The 23,021-nt window shown below is 35.5% G+C and overlaps 2 protein-coding genes across 8 annotated transcripts in view; both read right to left on the bottom strand.

Moving 5' to 3' along the window:
• On the bottom strand, positions 1–6,877 carry LOC121864748 (probable maleylacetoacetate isomerase 2). Of its 4 annotated transcripts, none has more exons than XM_042363913.1 (8): positions 6,729–6,877; positions 3,736–3,787; positions 3,402–3,463; positions 3,192–3,272; positions 2,791–2,868; positions 1,469–1,595; positions 1,194–1,296; positions 1–828 (listed from the first exon to the last, which is right to left on the bottom strand). In XM_042363913.1, exons 1-8 carry the CDS (start codon positions 6,741–6,743, stop codon positions 705–707), a joined length of 642 nt encoding a protein of 213 aa, XP_042219847.1. In that variant the 5' UTR covers positions 6,744–6,877; the 3' UTR covers positions 1–704. The 4 variants fall into 4 exon arrangements, with proteins under 4 accessions (XP_042219847.1, XP_042219846.1, XP_042219849.1 ...); XM_042363912.1 differs by lacking the exon at positions 6,729–6,877 and adding an exon at positions 6,074–6,127; XM_042363915.1 differs by lacking the exon at positions 6,729–6,877 and adding an exon at positions 5,959–6,030.
• A 3,100-nt stretch (positions 6,878–9,977) lies between these two features.
• The window catches only part of LOC121864749 (protein yippee-like 2), a 100,481-nt gene continuing 87,437 nt past the window's right edge, over positions 9,978–23,021 (bottom strand). For all 4 annotated transcript variants that reach the window (XM_042363917.1, XM_042363919.1, XM_042363916.1 and 1 more), the window contains 3 exons: positions 21,315–21,358; positions 18,477–18,585; positions 9,978–17,112 (listed from right to left, as the gene is read on the bottom strand). In XM_042363917.1, the coding sequence (XP_042219851.1) occupies positions 17,023–17,112; positions 18,477–18,585; positions 21,315–21,358 (243 nt within the window). In that variant the 3' untranslated portion in view covers positions 9,978–17,022. The remainder of the gene's footprint in view (positions 17,113–18,476; positions 18,586–21,314; positions 21,359–23,021) is intronic.

Consider the following 23,021-nt stretch of genomic DNA (forward strand, 5'->3'; position numbering starts at 1 on the left):
CAAATGTGTAAGAACTTTAATACTTTAATATATTTTTTTATGTAAGTGAGCACATTTAAGAAAATAGACATCCTTCATAATACACAATACTATATTATAACACTACGTACATTGTTGAGCAGTATCAGCTGGAATAGTAAATTATCACAGACTAAAGCTACTACAGTACTAAATATTGTGCCTAGCTACTATTCATTAACTTTCTTTTTATAACACTAGATGATGATGAACATCTTGATATCTACAAAATTTATACTTATATTTGTAAAATATTTCAAGTACAACCTTATGTATTCAGTTTAAACAGGTTTCCTTTTAGTACAGTATGCTGGCAAAATTACGATCCCGTTTTCAATATATTTATGTACTTTCAATATTTAAATAACTAAGGAACTGTACTACAGATGCTGTTCTAAGATACATTTAGTGTCCGCTTTACATACATGATGCGTTCCTGAATACCTGTAAGTTAACCGGATTTTTGTTAACCCCTTCACTATGGGATGCCACTTTTAATATTTTTAAGCAGTATTTGGTTAATGCCAGACGATTCTATTCAGCTCGGATAGATCCCTCGTAGCCAATGGGTGAAGCGTACACTGAAAAGCGCCCTCCTTGTATCCAACTTCTATGACAAAGATAAGGAGGATATTTAGTTTTAGCATTATTGATTTTGTTCTGGTAATATATGACTGATGTGAGAACTACTTGAGATCTTCAGGACAGTCAGGCTGGTTGGTGGGCTCGGCAGCTTTAAATGCCTCCAGGTTACTAAGAGCATCATGAACTCGCACAATGGTGGGGAACTGGGCCATTTCAACCTTGAATCTGTTAAAAAAAAAATATATCACTTGCACTCCTCTAAATTTTACCCCAAAACCTTCTTTTGGCATTCGTGAAAAAAAATCTTTCCTTAAATATTGTATAACGCTTTAACAAAATTATATGAACTGGTATGATATGGTAAAGATGTGAAAATAATGTGAGAGAATATATTACAACAATTGGTATTGAGCAGAACTCTCTACTATTTATACTAGTAACTGTAGCTAATATTACAAACAAAATGCACCCATGGAGATACAAGAAACCTTTATCACATACAACCTATTAATAAATATCCCAGAGTTCTATTTGTTTTGTAATAATTCGAAAAAAAAGTTGTTGAAGAGCCTTTTTTCCACACGCCTCACCTGTTGGCATTATAGACCTGAGGAACAAGGCAGCAGTCAGCCAGGGTCACCTCATCTCCGACCGAGTATTTCCCTGCACATCCTGCTAGCAGCTGTTCCAAGGCTTGGGAATAAATATGGTCATTATGGCAAGCAGGAAAAAAAATGCTAACTAATCTTTATAAAGCATCCTTATTATATGAAGTTTCAAGGAGTAATAAATCAGTACACAAGACTAATAATGGAATGGTAAGTACAGTATTGCATTTACTTCAAGTACAAGATCTGATACTCACCAACAAAGCCTTTGTTGATGTAGAAGTGTCCCCACTCCATCTTCTTTTCATCACCCACCTTCTGCAGTACTGACAAGTTCTGCAGTGGTTGGATGCCAGATGAAATCACTTCACAAACCTCACGAACCTTCAAAGATAATTCAGTTTAAAAAAATAGCAGTGTAATACAAGTTATCTCATTTTACTGAAGTTACAAAATGCTTTTTAAAAACTAAGTTACATGAGAGGGAAATGTTCTAACAATTTCACAACTTTACAAATTTTTACTTGGTATTGTTAATTTTTAGCAAGCAATTGTACATCCATGATTCATCTACATAATACTGTATTGTCTTACCATTGTAGATAGAAAGTAATTTATAAATCTCCATCATTGTATAGTGATAGTCAATACAATAATTACTCATTACAGTACAGTAATCGGTTCTATGTTTTCATTCGTTTCCAGTGGAGTAAATATCAAGAAGGTTGTGCTCTTTAATATTTTTGCATTTTTTATATTAAAATTATTAGTAATTTTAAAATTTAGTTAACATATTGATAATATATCCAGTACAGGGTACTAGTTATTTGTGCGCCCATCAGCCGCTTGACTCGCCCGCCAAAGCATCTCTGTTTAACTTTGTTTACAGTGGAGGAAACATCGTGTTCGTTCGTCTCTTGAATACAGAGTATTTTTACGTTTTTACATTAAAATTATTGGTCATTCTAAAATTTAGTTAACATATTGATACTATATAGTGCAGTGCAGTGTTGATTTAAATAAAATAATCTTTAATTACAGCTAGTGAACTTCCAATTTTATTGGCAAAATTACTGCATCAAGCATGGGTGAGAAAGACGATTCCCCTCAGTGTTCCTCTCCAAAAAGGAGAGAGGATTTTTATGTTCGAGAAGTCCAGAGGTTCCTGACATTATTATGGAAGGTGACTCGTCTTCCAAGAAGCATTAAAATGCTTCTCTTCTCCCTTCTCCTCCATTCCCACTTCCTTCTCTTCTCCCCTCTCCTCCTCCACCCCCACTTCTAATTCCCATCAACATCATCAACCAGCAACATTCTACATACACACCTCAAAGTAAGTGTACTGTACTGCAGTTTATTTATACTTTGTATGTATTTTTCTGCGAGTTGGAACCATTTACCCAATATCCCACTGAAATAATAGATTCGGTTAACGAACAACTATGTGGAACGAATTGTGTTCGTTAACCGAGGGACCACTGTATATGAAGTTAATACATTATGCGCCACCTTCTTCTTCCCCGAAAATCTTTTCTGTTCCGTGGCTCAATTCCTCAAAGAAAAATGCTATCATAATTACCTTTGCTCTAGTGAACAGGTCCTTAGGTAGCAGTGGCTTCTGAGGGTAGGCCTCCTCCAGGTACTCCAGAATGCTCATCTGGAAAAATTATCCGTATGGTGTTAATGATCATCAGTTGGCGAATGACAATTAACCCTCTAAAATAAAACACCACTGCACCTACAGCTTACAAATACAAGGGCCAGCATCAAACTACTCATACAAAACATACCATACCCAATTCTCTCAGTGAACCACATAATCTCCAACTTACTAGCACAATAACAGGAAACTAAACTTATGAAACAAAACAAATATAGGTGAGGAATTACTGTACATTACAATAGTCATCTGTCCTCACCTCAACCACTGCATTATTATACAACAGTACTACCATAACTAGCACAGGTACTAATACTCACCGACTGTGTCAGCGTCTGATTGTTGATAATGAGTGCTGGAATCTGGCCCATGGGGTTCAGCTTCATGAATTCATCACTGACCTATGAAAAGGACTGCATTTTATTGTCACATTTTGGGAAATACATATTTCAGTAGAAACTATTAAAATAATAGGACATAAATTAATACTTTGCACAGTACAGTACATAGTCTAAGTTAGGTCACTTTACCTGTTCTTTTTTGAGAAGATGAATTGGTTTGTAATCATAGTCAACTCCTTTGTGTGCCAGAGCTGGAAAAGATCAACCATACATATGTACTATTGAATTGATATGCATGATAAATACCAAGTCTCATTATAATGCAGTCAAAGTACTATACTCAACTCACAATCTAGATATTGATTATATTAAAATCGTAAACCGATTCATTTATCTAAATTATTTGCATATGACAATGTATACCGAATACCATATAATATATAACAATTACATCATGCATATGTGAAAACAATATTTGTAAGTTATGAAAGAAAGGATGGGTGAAGTGGATCATGGGACTCACCAATTCTGACACGCCAAGAACATGAGCTGCGGAAGTATGAGTAGAGAGTTGGCTGTGGGCAGAAAAATTGAGGGTCAGTCATGTTAACAAGGCCTAATAAAGTTAGGTTAACAAAAACACAACTCTGAAAATGCAACTAATGAGGTCAGATTCGTGAGGCAGTTCTGAAAGGTGAAATATTGAGGTCTGCTTCATTAGGACGTTTTGAAAGAAAACAAGATCAAGTTCAAGAAGACGATTTTCTGAAAAGAGGCATAAAAGCTAAGGGATCCTGATGGTCCTCAAGTCGAGTCATCCATTTCTATATTTTATCAGAGGAAATGAGCAGTTTTTGAGGAGAGAGACAAAGTATAGATATATTCTGCAGTTATAGAGAATAACTAGAAAATAAAAATATTCAGTACTTCATTCCTCCTAAATTCTGTAGTAGTCAAGCAATTTTGGTACTTTTCTGTTATACCCTTGTAAAAATTTTAAAACCCTAAGAAAATTTGTTCAGCTAACCTAACCTATGGGTTAAGTTAGGTTAATTGAAAACTAATTTATGAACTTAAAAATTAGTGCAGGTATACTGGAAAAGTACCCTTTTTTCTTAATTCGCCAAAGCTGTACAGTTTATGAGGAAGGAGGAATGGCACACAGGAAAAATATATAATTGTACAAATTGGGTATTTACCAAGTGCCCTATAGAGGTACTGTATATAGTTTTATACTAAAAACAAAATGTCATAGTTGTGAGCCACATATCAAGATGGTGACTAAAATATACCATTAACACAATATTTGGCTAATACTGTATATAGGAATCACCCCCCCCCCCCCCCCGGGCTGCATAGCGCCGATGCGGCTGTATCATCTCATATCCAGAAAATGTCTCAATTTCACCGTATGATAGTAAGTTCTTTCTGTTTAATATACCGGGGAAGTTAGGTAGGTTTGCTTGGTTAGGTCTGTTCCTAATACCCACAAATGTTAAGTAACGGGATAGTCCTACATAATTACCCAATATTTAATTATCTCCAATATAGCATTGTGACAGACCGAATGTAACCAAACTTGATCAACACTGGCACAAGTACATACTGGAACCAGTACATGTCCACTATTTGCCAACAGTGTATAAAAGAGATGTTACCAACTGCTCAAGCACCTAAAAGGCTGATCAGATGGGTAAATTTTTCAAATGGGCTGTATTAAACTACCAGTTTTATGGATTTGTTTTTATTCTCTTTGCCACCGATCACATGCTTGGGCTGTCAGTCAATTCTGTTACCTACTGTTGGCAAGTACTGGTTAGTTTATTTTGCATTTGTAACTACTAAGTCAAGACTGAGAAAATACCATAGCCTCTGTGCCTTTGGGGTATCAACAAAAATATTTACTGAATTATGTCTCATTTTAGCAATAATAAAGCACTGAATAAGATAGTTCAGTGATGGTTTTTGTTAAGTTCCCTGAAGCACTACAGGAAAAGAAGCCACGGCCTATTTGATGTTTCATAAGTAAATCAAATTAACTGTTTTCCCGACACTAGTTCCACTAACTTCAAGTACTATTCACTGATGGAACAAACATTCTACAGCATAAATTAAATTCCCAAAATTGCTACTTTAGTGGTGCCCATTATGAAGTATCACATAAATTACACGTGAAAACTATTTCATACAAAGCCCTCACAAAACTCTCATCTCAATACAAATTACAGGGGCTATAACGGACTGGAACAAGTTACCAGACCACATCAAAACCAGTTACGGTATTAAGCAATTCAGAGCTAAAACAAAGAAATACATAATAGATGAAGTTACAGCAGGATAAGAGTGAGTTTCTTTATTATTAAACCACAGAATGTAGTTATTGTGATAGTGATCTGCCAGCCTCAGTTAGTCCAAAAGCAATATAATATTTGTGAATTCTATCAAATAAACTTTCACTGATACTCCTGTAGATATAGTATTACTGACTACCAAAGATATCAAACGTAAGCCTAAGCAAGATGCCTTCCTGTATATAAGCACTAGATAGTTTTGTAGGCTATCATTGGTCAAGTTGCCTTACTGTTTACCGTTGTTGCTTACTTGCAGTCTCAGCCTATGTATATCACACACCTATATCGTCCATATTCATGCTGAACTGTATATAGTTTAACTACGTAGTTTAAAAACATACTTATCTAATTGTAAATTTGTATGACAACTTTGTTGACTTATTATTACTAACAACCTTGGCCATGGTGGGCGAAACGCAGTACCTGAGAAACGTAAACAAAACAACGTGCCCTTTAAACCTACGGCGCCTCCATCTCTTGTTAGTCTCACAAACTACGACACAAGCCTATCTGGTGAATTCCGAGGACTAAAAACCGTATCTTATCCATGGCGAGTTCCATCTGATTCTTCCATATCTTTTTATGTTGCTGGACTAGTGTAATTAACAAAGACCTTACTTGTTGAAGCACATTAATAACATTATAACAACAGTTGGTACAGCTTCCTAGGGTTATTTATCTCAACTACAGCACGACACGAGATGACTGTCAACATACCTTTAATATTTCACCAAATCTGCCTTCGCTGATTGTGTTATTTAATACTGCCAAGAAGGATCTATAAATTGCATAACTTTAAATAAGAGAACGTCGGACTTTGGGTTGGGTGGTGATGCCGGGTGTCCCGCGGCCCCTCCCACACCAAAACCTGTCCCTGGACCCACGACCTTGAATAAGCTTGCCAAGTCAGTGACAAGTTACTACTACAACACATCAGCGTTTTTTATATATTGTCTTTAAAATTACATATAACCAGTTATTACAACTGTACCCAACCGAATCAGAACTTTGAGATTAATAGTATAGATAAATATTTTCTGTATACATATTACAAAATATTACAAAAGCGTCACTGGGGAGAATAATTGCCACCATGTCTACATCAGTTATATAAGCAAGTAATGCCAGTACCTTGCATAACAGGAATCGATGTACAATTACTGACCTTGGAAGCACTCATGTTTCTTATAGATGAACACACCTCTGCCAGCCTTAACACGTCTACACACCCACCGGTCCTGTAACCACTAACCACCCGGTTAAGCCACACTCGCTGGCAGGGTATGCCCAAACCATGGAGGACACAAACATGGAGAAATATTTCCTAGAGGTAATATCCTTTATAACCAAACTAAGAACGCTATATAAAATCAGTAGTTACTACTTTTTTCCTTGTGTTTAATCAAATTTTATTAGACTTTTGGTATATTGCGTGATTTATCTTCTTTTTAATTTCCACTTTAACTTTTATTTCACACAAACAGCTCCTAATAGTCACTAACACTTTTTACTCAACTCCCAAATATTTGCATTTTAAAGTTTTAACTTATTATGAGAAGTTTTGGCTAGTCTGCTCTAAGGTAGTTTGTTAATTATTTGATATATCCTCTGCGCCACTGATCGGCTCGTAGCTCCTTGGGCGGTCGGTCATTTCTGTTACGCACTGTAAGCAAGTGCATTACTGGTTCCAGAATATACATATAAGCAAGGTAGGTAGATACCAGGTAGCCTGTAGTGGAATTCTCCCCTACAAACGCTGTTTGTCGCTGAGTAGCCGACCCCACCAATTCCCCAGTGTATGCCTCGTTGTCTAGTTCAACCAGCGCCGCCATACATCACGGAGCGGGGGTCAACTACTAAGCCACGCCTACCCCCCGCTATTTAAGACCTGACCACGTGGTGACCTGTCTCTTTCTACCCACAAATCACAAATAACGTGATAATTGTCCATAATTTGATGAGGTGTCTGACACGTGCGTTTGTTGACAAACATTTGGTCTGGCACTGACATAAGAAAATAAGGAGTCCGCAAAAGGCCGGTTGGCCTGTGCATGGCAGCTCTTGTCGAGAGTAACCACTCTCTATCATCCATGAATCTATCTAGCCTCCTTTTAAAACTTTCCAGCGTTCCAGTACTTACTACAAAGTTGCTAAGCTTGTTCCACTCGTCCACCACTCTATTTGTGAACCAGTTCCTTCCTATCTCCCTCCTAAACCTAAACTTAAACTTATCCAACTTAAACCCGTTGTTACGCATCCTATCCTGCTCAGATATTATGAGAACTTTATCTATATCTCCTCTATTGATTCCTTTCACCCACTTAAATACTTCTATCATATCTCCCCACACTCTTCGTCTTTCTAGGGAATGCAAGTTAAGTTTCTTTAACCTGTCCTGATATGGAAGGTTTCTAAGTCCCGGAATCATTTTCGTCATTCTTCGCTGCACCGACTCCAGTGAATTTATATCTATTCTATAATAAGGGCACCAGAACTGAACAGCATAATCGAGGTGCGGCCTGATTAGAGCAAGATATATGATAATTGATAATGACAATGGCAGGTGCAGTGGACTTGTTGATGTTAATATACTAAGTTAATGGCTTTTATATTATGGTAAATTACTTCTAACCTAAATTATATTAAACCAAGTCATACACAGTATGTAGTAGAAATGTCAATGGATGTTGGTGGTGCTAATGAGCTGATCAGTGGCAAAGAGGATAAAAGTAAAACTACAGTGAGCAGAGCAGTGGTAAAGTGTGCATCTCTTATATTTATCCTGGGTTTGAGTCCCAGCTAGACTGACACATGGGAAAGTGTTATCCAGTGTGATACTGCCAATTAACAAGTTTCCTTCTGTATTAACACTATTACCACTACCTGTATCTGGGGTATGACCAAGTGAACTACCACCATCACCAATATTTGGGAATATATCCATTTGAGCACTACCACCATTATGTTACCAATACCCTGTATTACCACCACTGCTACCACTATTATTAAAATCTGTAATATGACCATGCGAGCTACCACTATTATCACAATCTGGGAATGTGGATATGAGCTACTGCCATTACTGCTACCACTATTACCATTGTATGTGAGAAAATGACCATGTGACCTACCACCATCCTGGAGTTGATAGACACACAAATTACATACAAACAAATTATTCAAACTAAATATCGTCTTCGGGTGATCTGTGTTGAGCAGCTGTGTGTGTTGTAGGGCTCAGCTGTCTCCCCTAACCCTCCCTTTAACCTTCCCCCTTCCTGGAGGTAATTTGGGTACATACAAGTAGATTAGAAGCGAGTGACTTGTTTTATGGAATAGGTTGTCCCTCTGTCTTTCTATGTCATTCTCTGTCTGTATGTCTGCCTGGCTGTCTCTCTGTCTATGTCATTCTCTGTCTGTATGTCTGCCTGGCTGTCTCTCTGTCTATGTTTCTGTCTGTCTGTCTTTGTGTTCTGTACCCGTTACAAGTCAGGTTGGAAGGTACGGGCTAGTGAATTGACCATTCATGTTTCCAGGTGCCGTCTATCACGTGGTAGTTAGTGACATTCTACATGTTTGTTTAGGAGGAAAAGTTGTCATATGAACTTGTTTTGTTGTACATTGAGCCAATAACATACGTCCTTCTGAAGTTAAGAGGAAATTTTTTTCTTACAAACCATTGAAAATCCATCTGTGTTGTAGGTTGAGCTGAGATACAGTACTGTGCTTTGAAGTTAACAGTGAAATTAATCTTATAAATCAGTGAAAATCCATGTGTGTGTGTATTGTACTGAATTTCCTGGAAGGCTCAAATTTCATTCCAGGTATGGGAGAGTTCCAGGGATTGGAGATCCCATCTAACAGGGAGATATTAATACTGTAATTAGAAACAAGTAAACAGAAATATATGCAAAGCCAACATCTATACCGGTAATAACAATATTGCAGTAGTAATAAATAATAAAATTACATAAAATCGCAGGAATATGGATGTACATATTTTTATTTCTAGCTTTAGTTAACCACTCTCAATACAGTACAGTACTGTATGTTGCTTTCAGTTTGTCTTTATAAACTGACCAGGTCTGGTACAGAAAGCCCTGGGATGCCTGTGTCAGTACAGCAGCGTCTCTTATGTTGTGAAAAATTATGAGAAAACGGTAAATAAATCGTAACATCAGATTTTTGGTACATAAATCGAAACATTGGACAATTTTTTTTTTCATAACTATGGATGTTCATAAATGAGGAAATAATTATTAAAGTACTGTACCTGTAATTAGGAAAGTTAATTTCTAAATAAAAAAAAGAATTGCTCAAAAAAGCCATCATTCCTTATGTATGTTTGCCAAGAAAGAATACTGTACATATTAATAAATGCATACAAAAGAGGGGTATAATGAAATACTACACATATTGGTAAATGTTTATTGTGTAAAGTCACATTTAGCAGCTTTTTATGTGAGACACTCACGTACCAAAAATGTTGCTGCTAGTTATGCAGACTATAATATTTATCTGCCTATAATAATGTTACTGCACATATCACGATACTTTGAGAAATGCATCATATGGGAAGTTATATGTAACATCTTGCAATTCTCTCAATATTTAAGGTGAGAACAATGTTACTGTTCCATGTATCTATGTATGGCTATATGCATATTTGCATATATACAATGTACTGCATAAATTGAATATACACTATATGCAACATACAGGATGCATATTCAGCATTACACTTAAGCTGTATATGTGCATATATTACATTTATACAATGATTAGTGTGTGTATGAGTGAAAGTGTATGTACGTATGTGTGTGTGTGTGTTTATGTAAACAAAATACTGTACTCATCTCATTTCCTAATTTCACAAGAATCCAACAAAATCATGAACAGTATCTTAGTCTGGGGTCCTCATCATGACAGTGGCTACATCTTCTTGCCACAGCATCATTAAATCTTCCCACTCCTTCATGCTTATGCAAAAGAATTTGGGTCAATCATGTTTAGCCCTTCAAAATTATACAGTATTATAAAATAACAGTTTAATTTCATTACAGACCAATTTCCTGTTCAATATTCTATTCAGGTTTCACTGATATTTAAATTTATCCAAATCCTTCTCTATCAATATAGTACCATTAATTATGTCAAAATGTAAAAAAAAAGTAATAAAAATAAAAATACATTACAAGTAACATTAAAATTTTCTCCATATTTAGTTTCATTAATAAAGTTTAAGATAAATATATTAATCTGCATCTGTGGCAGCAACTAGTGTAAGCTTCCTGTGAATAAATACTATATACAGCAAAGCAAATCTGGATTTATTTTTTATTTTAAGTGATTATTTCCATAAGTGAAACTTCTTTTGACAAGAAAATCAACTCTTACAATTTTTTTAAATCACAGTTATGTGCTTGTACAGTATATCCAGATTTACTGAAAACAGCAAGCTCTACGATGCTACAAGATACAATCTGTGAGAGGATCAGCAATTACTGACTTTTTCAGTCCCACCAAGATTCAGTCCTTTTGTTCATGTGTACAAACTCTGAACCTTAGTCTTCATGTTGTAGTACTCGCTGACCTAATCCCATATGAATCCTCCACATGTTGGAAATAAAAAATGTTTCCAAACAAAGTATGTCGTCCTTGGTTGTAAAAAATGATCTATATACATATGAAATAACTACACTGATACAGTACTGCAAATCACCAAATACACCATCATTGACACTAATATCTTATGAGCTATGAGCAAAGGTGGGCAATAATTCTGTTCTATGCCATTACAAAACTCATTTTTATAAGTCACCAAGACAGGAAGCAGGAACAAAGAAGCATGTGGACACTGAGGTCACACCCCATAAACGGGTAAATTTTCCCCAGCATACATTCCACAGCAAAAACTGTGCTGAAGGTCCTATGGGTCCTTCCATCAAGGCAACATTGGAGGTTTTGATTTAAATTTCCACCAAATGGAACTAAATATGAATACAGGTTTCTGAACAATACATGACCATCTCTGCTCTAAGAAACAGCACAAATTAGTTCAGTGTGAGGGGATGAGTCTGTACCAGCAGAATAAGGAAGCAGTAAATTTGAGACACTCTTCATGCCAGTAGTCCCATGCATCTTCTACTAAATGTGTAAAACAAAAACAAAAAAATTGGAGTTCACAAGATACATTTCTTAAAAAAAAGTAGTTCGCAAGATACATTTCTTAAAAAAGATATTACATGAGCATGTTATGCATAATGAGTAAACGAATCCTACCTGTGTCACTGAAGAATAACTGGCTAAGTATAAAAGTGACAAACACTGTATATGGACCCCTCTCACTTTGGACAGAATATAAATGTACTGTGGTCCTAAATACTTGTGTTCCATTTGTCAACAACATGAGCATAGCAACCAGTGAATGGATACCGAGAGAACACTGTATATCTAGAGGGACTGAAAGCGAGCATAAAAAAAATAAATAAAAATGTTGCTGAAACATTAGTCCCATCTGCCTGTGTTTGTAAGCAATATATGTTATGATTGCTCTTTCCACAGGAAGTAATCCATCTATGGATAATCTAAAATAAAAGCAGTTACCAGTGTCATGATGGTTGCTATGAAATACAACATTGAAAGGAAACTAACCTATGTGAATGTTTCCAAGCTCCTCTATGATAATGTCAATCACAAAAGCACTACAACAGCCAAAGTGTCCTGCACAATCAGTGGTTATTGTTATGACGAAAGGCAAAACAAACCAGATGGACCTAGAACTGGTTGACAGTGCTGATAATTTCCAATACATACAATATTAACATTTTTACATTTAGATATCCAATATATGAGATGCTCTTCAGTAGTGCTCAACCCCTGAACCTGCACATGATGTTATTACACCAAGCATTTAACTGTAAATCCTAATTAATAACTCAACCATACAAACCTCAACATTATCACAGTACAGTATACAAATAATGCTTTTGCCTCTCGCCATCCACTTTAATATACCCCATGAACCATGATACAAACAACTAGTACTGTAATATAACACAAGGCAAAGACATGCACACTTCTGAACTATTGGTTAGAATGAAAGACTAGAATGCCATGTAAAAATATAGGACCACCTTGTAGGGATCTCTCTTTAGTAAATATCTCTTCACACAATTATGACCATTTGCATACATTTACTGAAATGTGGAACTGCGTATGTACTGAGATCAGTACATATGATCTATGTATGTACTGAAGTCAATACATACTGAAAGAGTTAAGGTACTGAGGTCAGTACATGCTAAAGTTAGTATTTACCAAGATCAGTATATACATTCAAGGTTGTATGCACTGAGGTCAGTGCTTACTAAAGAATGTATGTACTGATGTCAGAGCATACTCAAATATACATGTACTAAGGTCAGAATATGCTGAAATGTGTATGTACTGAGGTCAGTACATACTGAAAGAACTCGTGCTGGTTGGAGAAGCAACAAAAGTCAGTGAAGCAAGAGAAGAACAGGAATTACTAGGGCTAATGGCTGGCAGACAAATCTTGTAAATTACTATTAAAAATAGCAACTATACAAAAATGACAGAAGCCATACAAATCCAATAATGAAAAATGTAAAATATAAAAATTATTATTTTTTTTTTACAAATAAATAAGAAAATAACAAAGCAAAGTATAACAGTTGCCCAGAATATGAGACAAACAAAATAACAAATACTATTTATTACATTGAATGCCTAATATAAGCTCAATGTGTTAGGCAAATGCTGAGAAGCTAAGAAGATTAAACATTAGTCAAAATAAACACAACAAAGATCATTTAGAGCAATGAATAAGAAGACCAGCTTTGGTGCCGTGAGCAGCAGAGACAAGACACAACAGTCAAAGACAGCAAAAGTAGGCACAGATGCCAGTTATACACACAAGCAACATGAAAGAATTGAAGGTATATTACTTTGGTAAGAAAAGGTTATTTTCTTCTAAAGTCATAAACGGGGTTACAATTCATATCTGAAAAAAAGAGAGAGTAGAAGTCAAGGGCGCTTCTCTATCTACCTGAGCATAGAGATAAACCTAAATGATAAGTTGTAAATCCCCACATGTAGTGACCAGTATCCCAGTATCCTTTTAATTAATTGCACAATCCAGACCAACTGTCCTGTAGTGAACAGTTCTCTTTATACGTCCTACCACCTTAAAAAAGAGAAGCAAGGACTATCATCTCAATCCCACAATTAGTGTGGAGTTCTATGCCAAAACTTTATGGCGATACACACTGACATGCTATATGAACTGATTAATATCATTTAACGAATGTGATAAGGCTAGCCAATAGGTACTTGGTTGAATCTTAACTACACATGATTAAAGCTATTTTCAGTGTTCCACCACCAAGCCAAAAAGCAGCCAAGCAGACCTAATTAATTTGAAAGATGTTCCACAAGACATTCCTCTGACTTGCATAAGGTAACACATGTCCACATCAAGATGATGTTACCTTCCATACCACATCTGACAATAAATACCTTACCTTGGACCCCTGACTATATATGGAACTTTTGAGGGCTGCACAAAAATGTTTCATCTGACCAATAACAAAGCCCTATCCATTATTATTCTACAAACATTGGCTACAGCTATCATGATAAATCATTAAGGTGTCTTACTCCACAAACAATGTCTACTACTATCATAGTATCATCATTATGATGGTTAACATTCTCTCAGCTCTAAACAAAGACTTTTTGATTGAGAAACTGCTAACATTTCATTGGTTTGCAATTAATGTATATCCAATAACATTCTGATAAAAGGTACCAGATAATTTTCAGGTATTTCCATCTTACACAATGATTACATTTTCTTCAGCTGACTTTCATTTGAGATTGAGTTGAGAATAATTCACATATTATCTAGCAAATGTTAGGTAACACTATCATGAGTCGGGTGTGAGTTAGCTATCAGGGAATTGTTGCTGTGATATGGAGGGAATGATACATAACAACAAGAAGTGTTAAGAAAAAAAAAAAAAACAGTCCAAGTATCTGGCACAAAAATATAAACCGAAGTTGGCACTAATATTCTTAGGGAGCTTTTATCTAACTTATGAGCATTTGTTAATTTATCACATATTCACAAGTGGTTGCCTTTTTATCCTATATTCAAAGCAGAGTAGTCTTCCTTATGACACATGGCTTACTCAAATGTATACATGGTCATTCAAATGAATTACTGTCTAGCATCTAACATTGCGATGGTGAAGTAAAGACAATTCATCTCCTCAGGTGGAAGAATCAGTTAGAAGGCTGGCATCCTTTATGTACAGGAAATAACAAAAAGACTGTACATTCAAGAGGTAAATACTGCTGTAACCTGAATGAAATACTAAAGTTACATAAACAGCTTAATAGCACATGTAATAAACTTACACTATGCTTATTGTATAGGGAGCAAATACACCTGCTTCCTTAAACTAAACCATCAGTTTTGAATTGGAATATTTTATCACATACTTTTGTTTACATCCTCTTAATATGAGAACTCATTCAAGAAAGAGCTTTGAAGAAATGAGTAAATATGCCTGCTCTAATTCTGAAAACTGACCTAAAAAATTAACCAATGTTTAATGGAAAGAGAGATGGTTGGACAATTACAATCCATATAACTCTTTGCTCTGTATATGTATAACAACAAAATACTGTACTATTTTTCTTAACCTAGATTATAAATTTTACACCAGTTAATTCATACATTTCCTACTCACATACTCTGAATTTATGTTTCTTTAAAAGAGTGATTCTCATTTTATCAACAATGACTGCCTAGTGATGATTACCTCATTCAGGTATACATTAAGCGCTGCATAGTAAAACTTTGAACATGTTCCTATGGAATTATGTCCTTTATCTTATGCATGTATCTTGTTTGCCTCACATAAATACTGTACAACTGAATGAATTAAAGTGTATCTGGATTATGTCAGGTAGTTTAACCAAACAATGTAAAATTGCTAGAGAAGATGAAAATTTTATCTCAACTCAATCTCAACTAAAGTTAACTGCAGAAAATAAAAAGATAACCAAATGACATTTCTATAAAACTAGCATGATGATGACAGACTGGAAATGAAAGCAGCACAATCATCTATCTTGTCCAGTTGTTGGGAACACCAAATCTTAGGATATAATACACAGTACAGAACAAGTGAAAATGAGTTAAAATATTGTCCAATCACACAGTGTGGCATTGAGTAAGACACATCATCACAGGTTGCCTGCACTGCTCAGGCTTCCAAGATGCACAAGATCACAGTGGGAACACCATCATCACTCCCTGCACATGACCTGTGCAAACGCAATATGGACGAGACAAATGAGAAGTATGATTATTCTATGTGCTCCAAAATATGGGTCAAGCATCAAATGCCATTAACAGCTTTTTTCTTGCACAATATTCTTTAATAACAAATAGTCCTTTTGTTATGATGATAATGAAGGTACAGGTGTCTTGAATCCCATTATTTATCTAAAAGTCACACATGGAAAATGCACGGCTACTAAAGTCTCTGTCTTGACTGAGCTCTGGGCAATGCTGTATTCTCTCCGTGTTATCATGATTCTGCCGCAGCAGATCAAATCACACTATGGTCCCTTAACAAATGATGGTAGATAATATATACTAAAAAAAAATAAAAAAATAAAATAAAAAATAATAATAATAACTTCCCACACTAAGTGAGTTCAAAATACAACAATGTGTCAAACTGGCTTGCAAGTGGCTGGGTGGGATGATTAGTTTTACACTTACTACACAACAAATTGAAATTTGCTTACGGGCAAAGCCCATCACAGACAGGCCATGAGACTGGACGAGAGCTAGCTGGCTGACTGATGACTGGCTGGTTGGGACAGTCAAGAATGATGTGAAAGTAGGATGATTGTGATGCTGGTGATGATGGCCAGTTGCTCTCAGGGTGTGCTGCTCCTCTCTACCATCCACTTTTAACACTCACTCATGTATTTTTGCCACTAATTCATCATTATTTACACAAATTAATGCGAACAAATTCAGGTTAAGTTAATCCTTGTATAGTATCACCATAATCACTATAGTGTACAGTAGTCTTTTTCTGTAATTTGTAACTGTAATAAATTTGCTTGTTGTCTAATGTTTCTTACTGCAGCACACCCTGGCATCACGCACTGGCTGAGATCACTGCTCAAAAGTAAGTCGTGCACAGCTGGTCAACCTAACACTAACAAGGAAGCAGCAGATATCATCAATGGGTCCAGCCTACACTTTCCACCTCCATCCTAGGTAAGCGGTGAGTCATCCTAGTAAGAGATGAAACGTTCTAGGTTTGATGATGAGGAGTGAAGGTCTGGCAGTCATTGGGAGGTCACAGCTGCACACCGAGGCTCTTGCGGCCACAGGGGGCCCACTCTCAGTCCCACCCATTGTCTTTAATCATATGTGCGAGCTCGATGATATACTTGCCCTCCTTGTACTTCTGACTGGATTCAAAGGCATGTTCCTGGAAATACCAAACTTATTTAAGAATTACATGTACACAAAACCAATATACTGGATATATACTAGCTGTAAATACTTAAAAAATAACTACAGCTCTATATGAGGCATCTCAAATGCAGGAGCCAAGAAAGCCTCTAAAAGCAGCATCCTATGAATCTACCAATAATATTTACTCTTCCCTCACTTCTATGTGGAGTTGATCAAGTGGTACTGGATCTTTAAATTGCTTTACATTGACTTTGAACCTTAATTCAAACAAGTCTTATCTGGTACAAATACCCCTGACCCAGTGTACAATATTTAAAACATTAACAAGAAAAGCAAAATTTGCAGATAATCAAATATCATAGCAATGTTTAAACTGTACAGTACTCTAAATGAAATAAAATCTGTTTACAATTTCTGCAACAGAGTGGAAAACTGAATGCTGTACACTTAAAAGTTCTCCCCAGCATAATGAAAAATATATAAGACTTAGAGGGACAGAAGCACCATTTGGTTCTCGACCTTCTTGTAACCTGTAAAAGACTGGAAGATGATATAACACTTCATGCTTTTTGCAAAGAGAAAAATAACTTCAATAATAATACAAGTGAAATTTATGATAAGTGAATACATAGCTATGAAAACGACAAAGTAACTCATTTAGTTAAATGATATTTATTCTCTCAGGATAAACTGCATACAGTACTTTACTGAGGATACAGGTTTAACTTTCAAAACTTATATGTAATTTTATAATAATACAGTAATTGATATTCAGTCAATTTGACCATGGACAACCGACAAAGCCATGAGATACCAGCAGCATCTGGTGTTCTTAGAGCCAGGTGGTCACCCATCCAAGTACTAACCAGACCCAAGGTTGCTTACCGGTAACTTTGCTGATAGGATAAAAAGCAGTGCATCCAATGTTGTACTACGTACATGATATAATTGATATTTCATCTAAAAAAATTGTATGATTTATAAAAAAAAAAAAAAAAAGTGCCAGGCACTTAGTGTTATGAGAGAGGGCAGTTAGTTTAGTACCAGAAAAGAAACAGATTAACATTACCCGAGTAAATGGAAAATGACATACTGTACATGATGCAAGGATGAAACATCTACCACAAAACAACCTTGAAAAGGATCACCAACATGGTTTTATGCCTGGATGTTCCTGCTTTTTACAATTACTTAAGGTGCTGGATATGAGGACACAGATCCTGGAGTGCGGTGGCAATATTTATATGTAGTATACTGTATATTTTGACTTTATTGGGGTTTTTGATCGCATACCTCATGAAACAATATATGAAAAATATTTAAGGATAGTTTTCAAAACTTTATAGTTTCAATGAATCGACAAATGACTAAACTTACATATTTCCAGCCAAGCGTTGTTTTGCAGCATTCACAGTATATGTCAGCAACAGCATGAAGGCCTGTTAAGAGCACCCGCTCCTCAGCAGGTCCACACCCCACGTTCACCCTGTAAAATATCAGTTCATAATCATCAGCTCTAAAACTAGATTCATACTAAAAAAAATGTCATGGTATTAGGCCCTATATCATGAATATGATTACTGTATTAAAAGCAAAAGAAATGGGAGCCAATGCATGGAAAATTTGCTAAGTACTGGTATTAGATTGGGTTACCTGCCTGACACAACTCCTTTGTGTGGTTGTTTTTATTCCAACAGCTCAAACACAAATCTAGAGATAAGGTAATTAGAAAATCCATAGATATTTAACCCATCAAAATAAAATACTGTACTGTACTGTATAAGGTCTGGATTCAAGTTTTTGATACATGCCATCCAAAGCACATCAACGATTCAAATATCTGTACAAAAGATTGAAACAGAAAATTCAATTTTCCAGAAAATGCCATGAAACTGAGTAGGCCGCTTAAAGGTATCAACTCTTAAGCCAGAACCTGATTTGCTTCTTCCGGCATCAGTACGAAAACATCTGCTCTAATTTCAGTTACTGAATTACACCTGTCCTGTACTGTACTATCCACAGATCCTCTGCATGGGTTAAGGGCCACTTCACACAAACTTGTTTTTCCTGCACGTTTTATAAATGAATGAAGTTCGATGGGGCCGTTCACACACAGCACGTGCGGGAAAAATCAAATGCACGGCGCGGACGCTCACCTCACGCGTGTACTTCTGAATCACAGCATGCAAAAAATATGCCGAGTGTTCTAGAAGTCTTCATATACTGTACAGTATATGGCAATGGAATACAGTACTTCAAACGAGCATGTTTTTCTTGCACATCAGTTGTGGTGCATCTCTGGTAGTGGCTGAAAGTGCTGTGATAATTTGTGTCAAATAAAGAATGTATTTTTAAGTATTTATGTACAGTATTATGCATATGCATTTTGGATATTTAGAAATACTGTACTGTAGTATAAATATATATATATATATATATATATATATATATATATATATATATATATATATATATATATATATATATATATATATATATATATATATATATATATATATATATATATATATATATATATATATATATATATATATACAGTGTATAATTGGAAAACTTAACTTCATCAGTTTTCAGATCTGAATACTGTATGTGTAAAATACTCCTTGTAATAGTCTAGTACATACAGTACTATACTGGATTTTTTTGTTTTTTGATGATCCCACCATGTGCACTGTCTTTTCTTCTTCAGAACCTTGTTCATCAAATACAGTACGCATAAATAATTCTGTTTACATCTTCCATCATGGGCAGATGCAGGCGAACTGAAGCATGAAAAACACGCCCGTGTGAAGACATGTCCTCCACACAGGACAAAAAATGTCAAATGAAGCGGCCCTAATAATTGATTTATCATTGATCCTCAGGGTACAAATCATTATTCAGTCCATTAAAATGAAGAATCATATTACAATGTCTACAGTCTTACAATAATGTAGACACAAAACAGACCTGGTGATATGCTCAGGTACAGTACATTAAAAGGTGAGTGCAGTACAGTATACAGCAACAGTACCTGCTGACAGTGAGAATCTGGGGAGCCAAAGTACATCTGAATGGCTTGGCTAATAAACAAGTAAACAAAAAATTAATTCATAAGTATTTTATTTGTTAAGCAAAACTTGCAATGAAGACATCTGGGTCTTTTAATGGTCAGAGCACCCCACTGAGGTGTTGGCTAAAGTGTACAAATCTCATTGCTCTTCTCTTCAACTTTCTATACATGATTTCCATGCCAAATTTGGCTTCAAACAAATCATACAGTACAATATAACTCACTGTCGAGGCAGAGGACTACAAATAAAATGACACAATTAAATTCACTGCTTAAACCATCAAATTGACATTTGAACTGTACAGATATTATTTATTTTGCCCATTATTATATCACATGACATACAGCTGCACACAACTAGTTTGAACAGTTACACAACCATACCAGCAACAGAGCTATAATTTTTTAATTAAAAGAAAATATAGGGCACACCAATGCAGTAACACTGAACAATGAAGGTCGCAACAGAGAAGACTGACCACCGAATGGTTAGTAAGCTGATGAGTGGTGTAATGATACATTAAAATTAGACATTAATGACTACAATACAATGTTTGGATGAATATGCCCAAAATTATATGTTAATCTTCATTCTAACATGCTGAGACAAACTGTGCTCTGTCCAAGTACATACAAAAACCCTTCATTCTTCAATCAAAACTAATTCACGTGTTAAATAAATATCACATAAGAAGCAAGAACTATAGTTGCCATTCTGATGTGCTACAACATATTCAAGCAACCCAACACCCATCCTCACAGATAACTCTTATTTAAAAGAAAAGTATATGCTGTGCCTTAAAAGCATGAACAATAAATAAAACTGCAGTGTAAGTTCTGTAATAAATAACTGACTTAACCACTTGAGTATAGAGTCCCCTCTGTGTTGAATAAAATCATCTGGCATTAGCCAAATAAAATATTAAAAGTGACATCCCCACAGTGAAAATGGTTAAAATCATTAAACTACAGTACTGTACATTGTCTGAAAAATGATTCAAAGTAATGACATTGAAATTCAACTAAAAATTAAATAAAAAAAAAAGCACAAACAATTTCTACTCTCTACCATATAGTGTACAACTAGGAATCTAACAATTTCTAAAAAAATTGTAAGACTTTATCCAAGTAATTATACTCACACAGAATTAAATAGGTAGGCCCGGCCTTGACTTCCTTGAAATGACTGAAAAAAAAAGAAATAATGTTAGTACAGGGTGTAAGAGGTTTAAGTAATTTCTAAGGGATTTCTGTAACTACCACTTGTATCAATATTTATCATAATTACAAACAAAAGAAGACATTCTTCAGGAAATGCATAAATCCGTCCTTTGTTAAATCACTGCCACAAGAAATATAATCTAGTGTACTCATGTTATCAGTATCATAGTTCCCACATGTATGAGGCAGATTATAGTGCTGTATATAATTATCCAAAGGCTCATGAATATCCATATATAAACTGACAGGAACATTATGATCATAAGATATTTTTTTTAACCTTACTCAAATATAATGGCTTTAATATCCTCCTACTCTACCTCACCTACTCCTTTATCACCCTCCTCTAACTCAGTTCCTCAAGTAAGCATTGTATACCTAGTTCATTCTGAGACAAATTAAACTACTTTTATGAATCACACTCTGGAATTACTTCTCTCCATGACACTAATATGTATATGCTTTAGTCATAACCAACATGCATATTCATCCATTCTCATTATCCCATTCATAAGTTTCCATACTCATGCTTCACTATTCCAATCACCATTTACAATAAGACAAGGAACTCTTCACTTAAAAATACTGTACAGGTACATGTATATTTTCAACAGCATTCATCAGTACAGTATCTAATCTATTCTCCAATACTGTACTCATAAAAGAGAAAAACTACCATATAAGCCAAAAAAAATTGCAACTTTCACCCTTTAGTATGATGTATTATACCAACATTGTATAATATCACATCACTCCACACAAAGACTCCTTATTTAATATGCTTTTTTATTTCCCAAAAGTGAAAGCTGCTCTCCAAGATCTTGTTAATCCTGTTATCAAATTATTTAGACCACAACTTTTACTAATTCTTTCCTTCTTTTTTTTTTAATAGTTCAAGGCCACACATCTTCACTTAGCACTGGATTCAGCATAAATTCTTTTTTATGGCCTTCACTTGGTGACATGAATTATAGTAAAAAAGACTATTCCAGGTTTAACTCTTATGACATCATTGCAACAGGTTTAACTCTTATGACATCATAGTAACAATGTCATGAGTTTCCCGCCACTTGAGAATTCCCGCCAATTTTAAGCCAACAGTATGAAGGCCTTAGGCCTGTCTTTGACCAATGAGAAAGCCTATGAGGTATGACGTCATGGAAGTTTTGGCGTTCCTTGTGGGTTCACTCGGTTTGAATTGCAGTCTGTGTTGGAATTTTGTATAGGGAGGTGTGTGACGTCTGTGGTGGCCACATGGCAGGTATTTGGGTGTATTCTATTTGGTAAATCCTTAAGTTCCCATTTGTTGTGAGATACGTGGTCCCCGTTTAACTCGCTAGGAACATAGGTTTATTATTTTGAAGTTTAACTGTCAAACCCTAATATAAAGTATTCAATAAATACAGTAACCGTTAATAAGAGTCCTAATTCACCCCCCCCCCCCTTATTGAGAAAGAGTGATGTGTTATAGATGTCTTGGTATTATGCAGTAATACGGTGAGTCATATATATATGTATAATAACTATCATATATTTCCCCTCTGTGAAGTATTGATATCTTAGTCCCCCTTAACCAGCCTCCCGGCTGAGTCTCCCCTTGGTGTAGGCCTTTCTAGCCTAACCACAAA

This window comes from Homarus americanus, unplaced genomic scaffold, assembly GCF_018991925.1.
Source record: "Homarus americanus isolate GMGI-L3 unplaced genomic scaffold, GMGI_Hamer_2.0 scaffold11347, whole genome shotgun sequence".
Classification (NCBI taxonomy): domain Eukaryota; kingdom Metazoa; phylum Arthropoda; class Malacostraca; order Decapoda; family Nephropidae; genus Homarus; species Homarus americanus.

Coding starts and splice junctions, on each gene's coding strand:
- LOC121864748 (XM_042363912.1), bottom strand. CDS start 6,124: ATGGAACTCGCCATGGATAAGATACGGTTTTTAGTCCTCGGAATTCAC. Junction 1,596..2,790: donor ACCTGTTCACTAGAGCAAAG/GTAATTATGATA, acceptor TTATCTTTGAAG/GTTCGTGAGGTTTGTGAAGT. Junction 829..1,193: donor CAGGTCTATAATGCCAACAG/GTGAGGCGTGTG, acceptor TTTTTTTAACAG/ATTCAAGGTTGAAATGGCCC.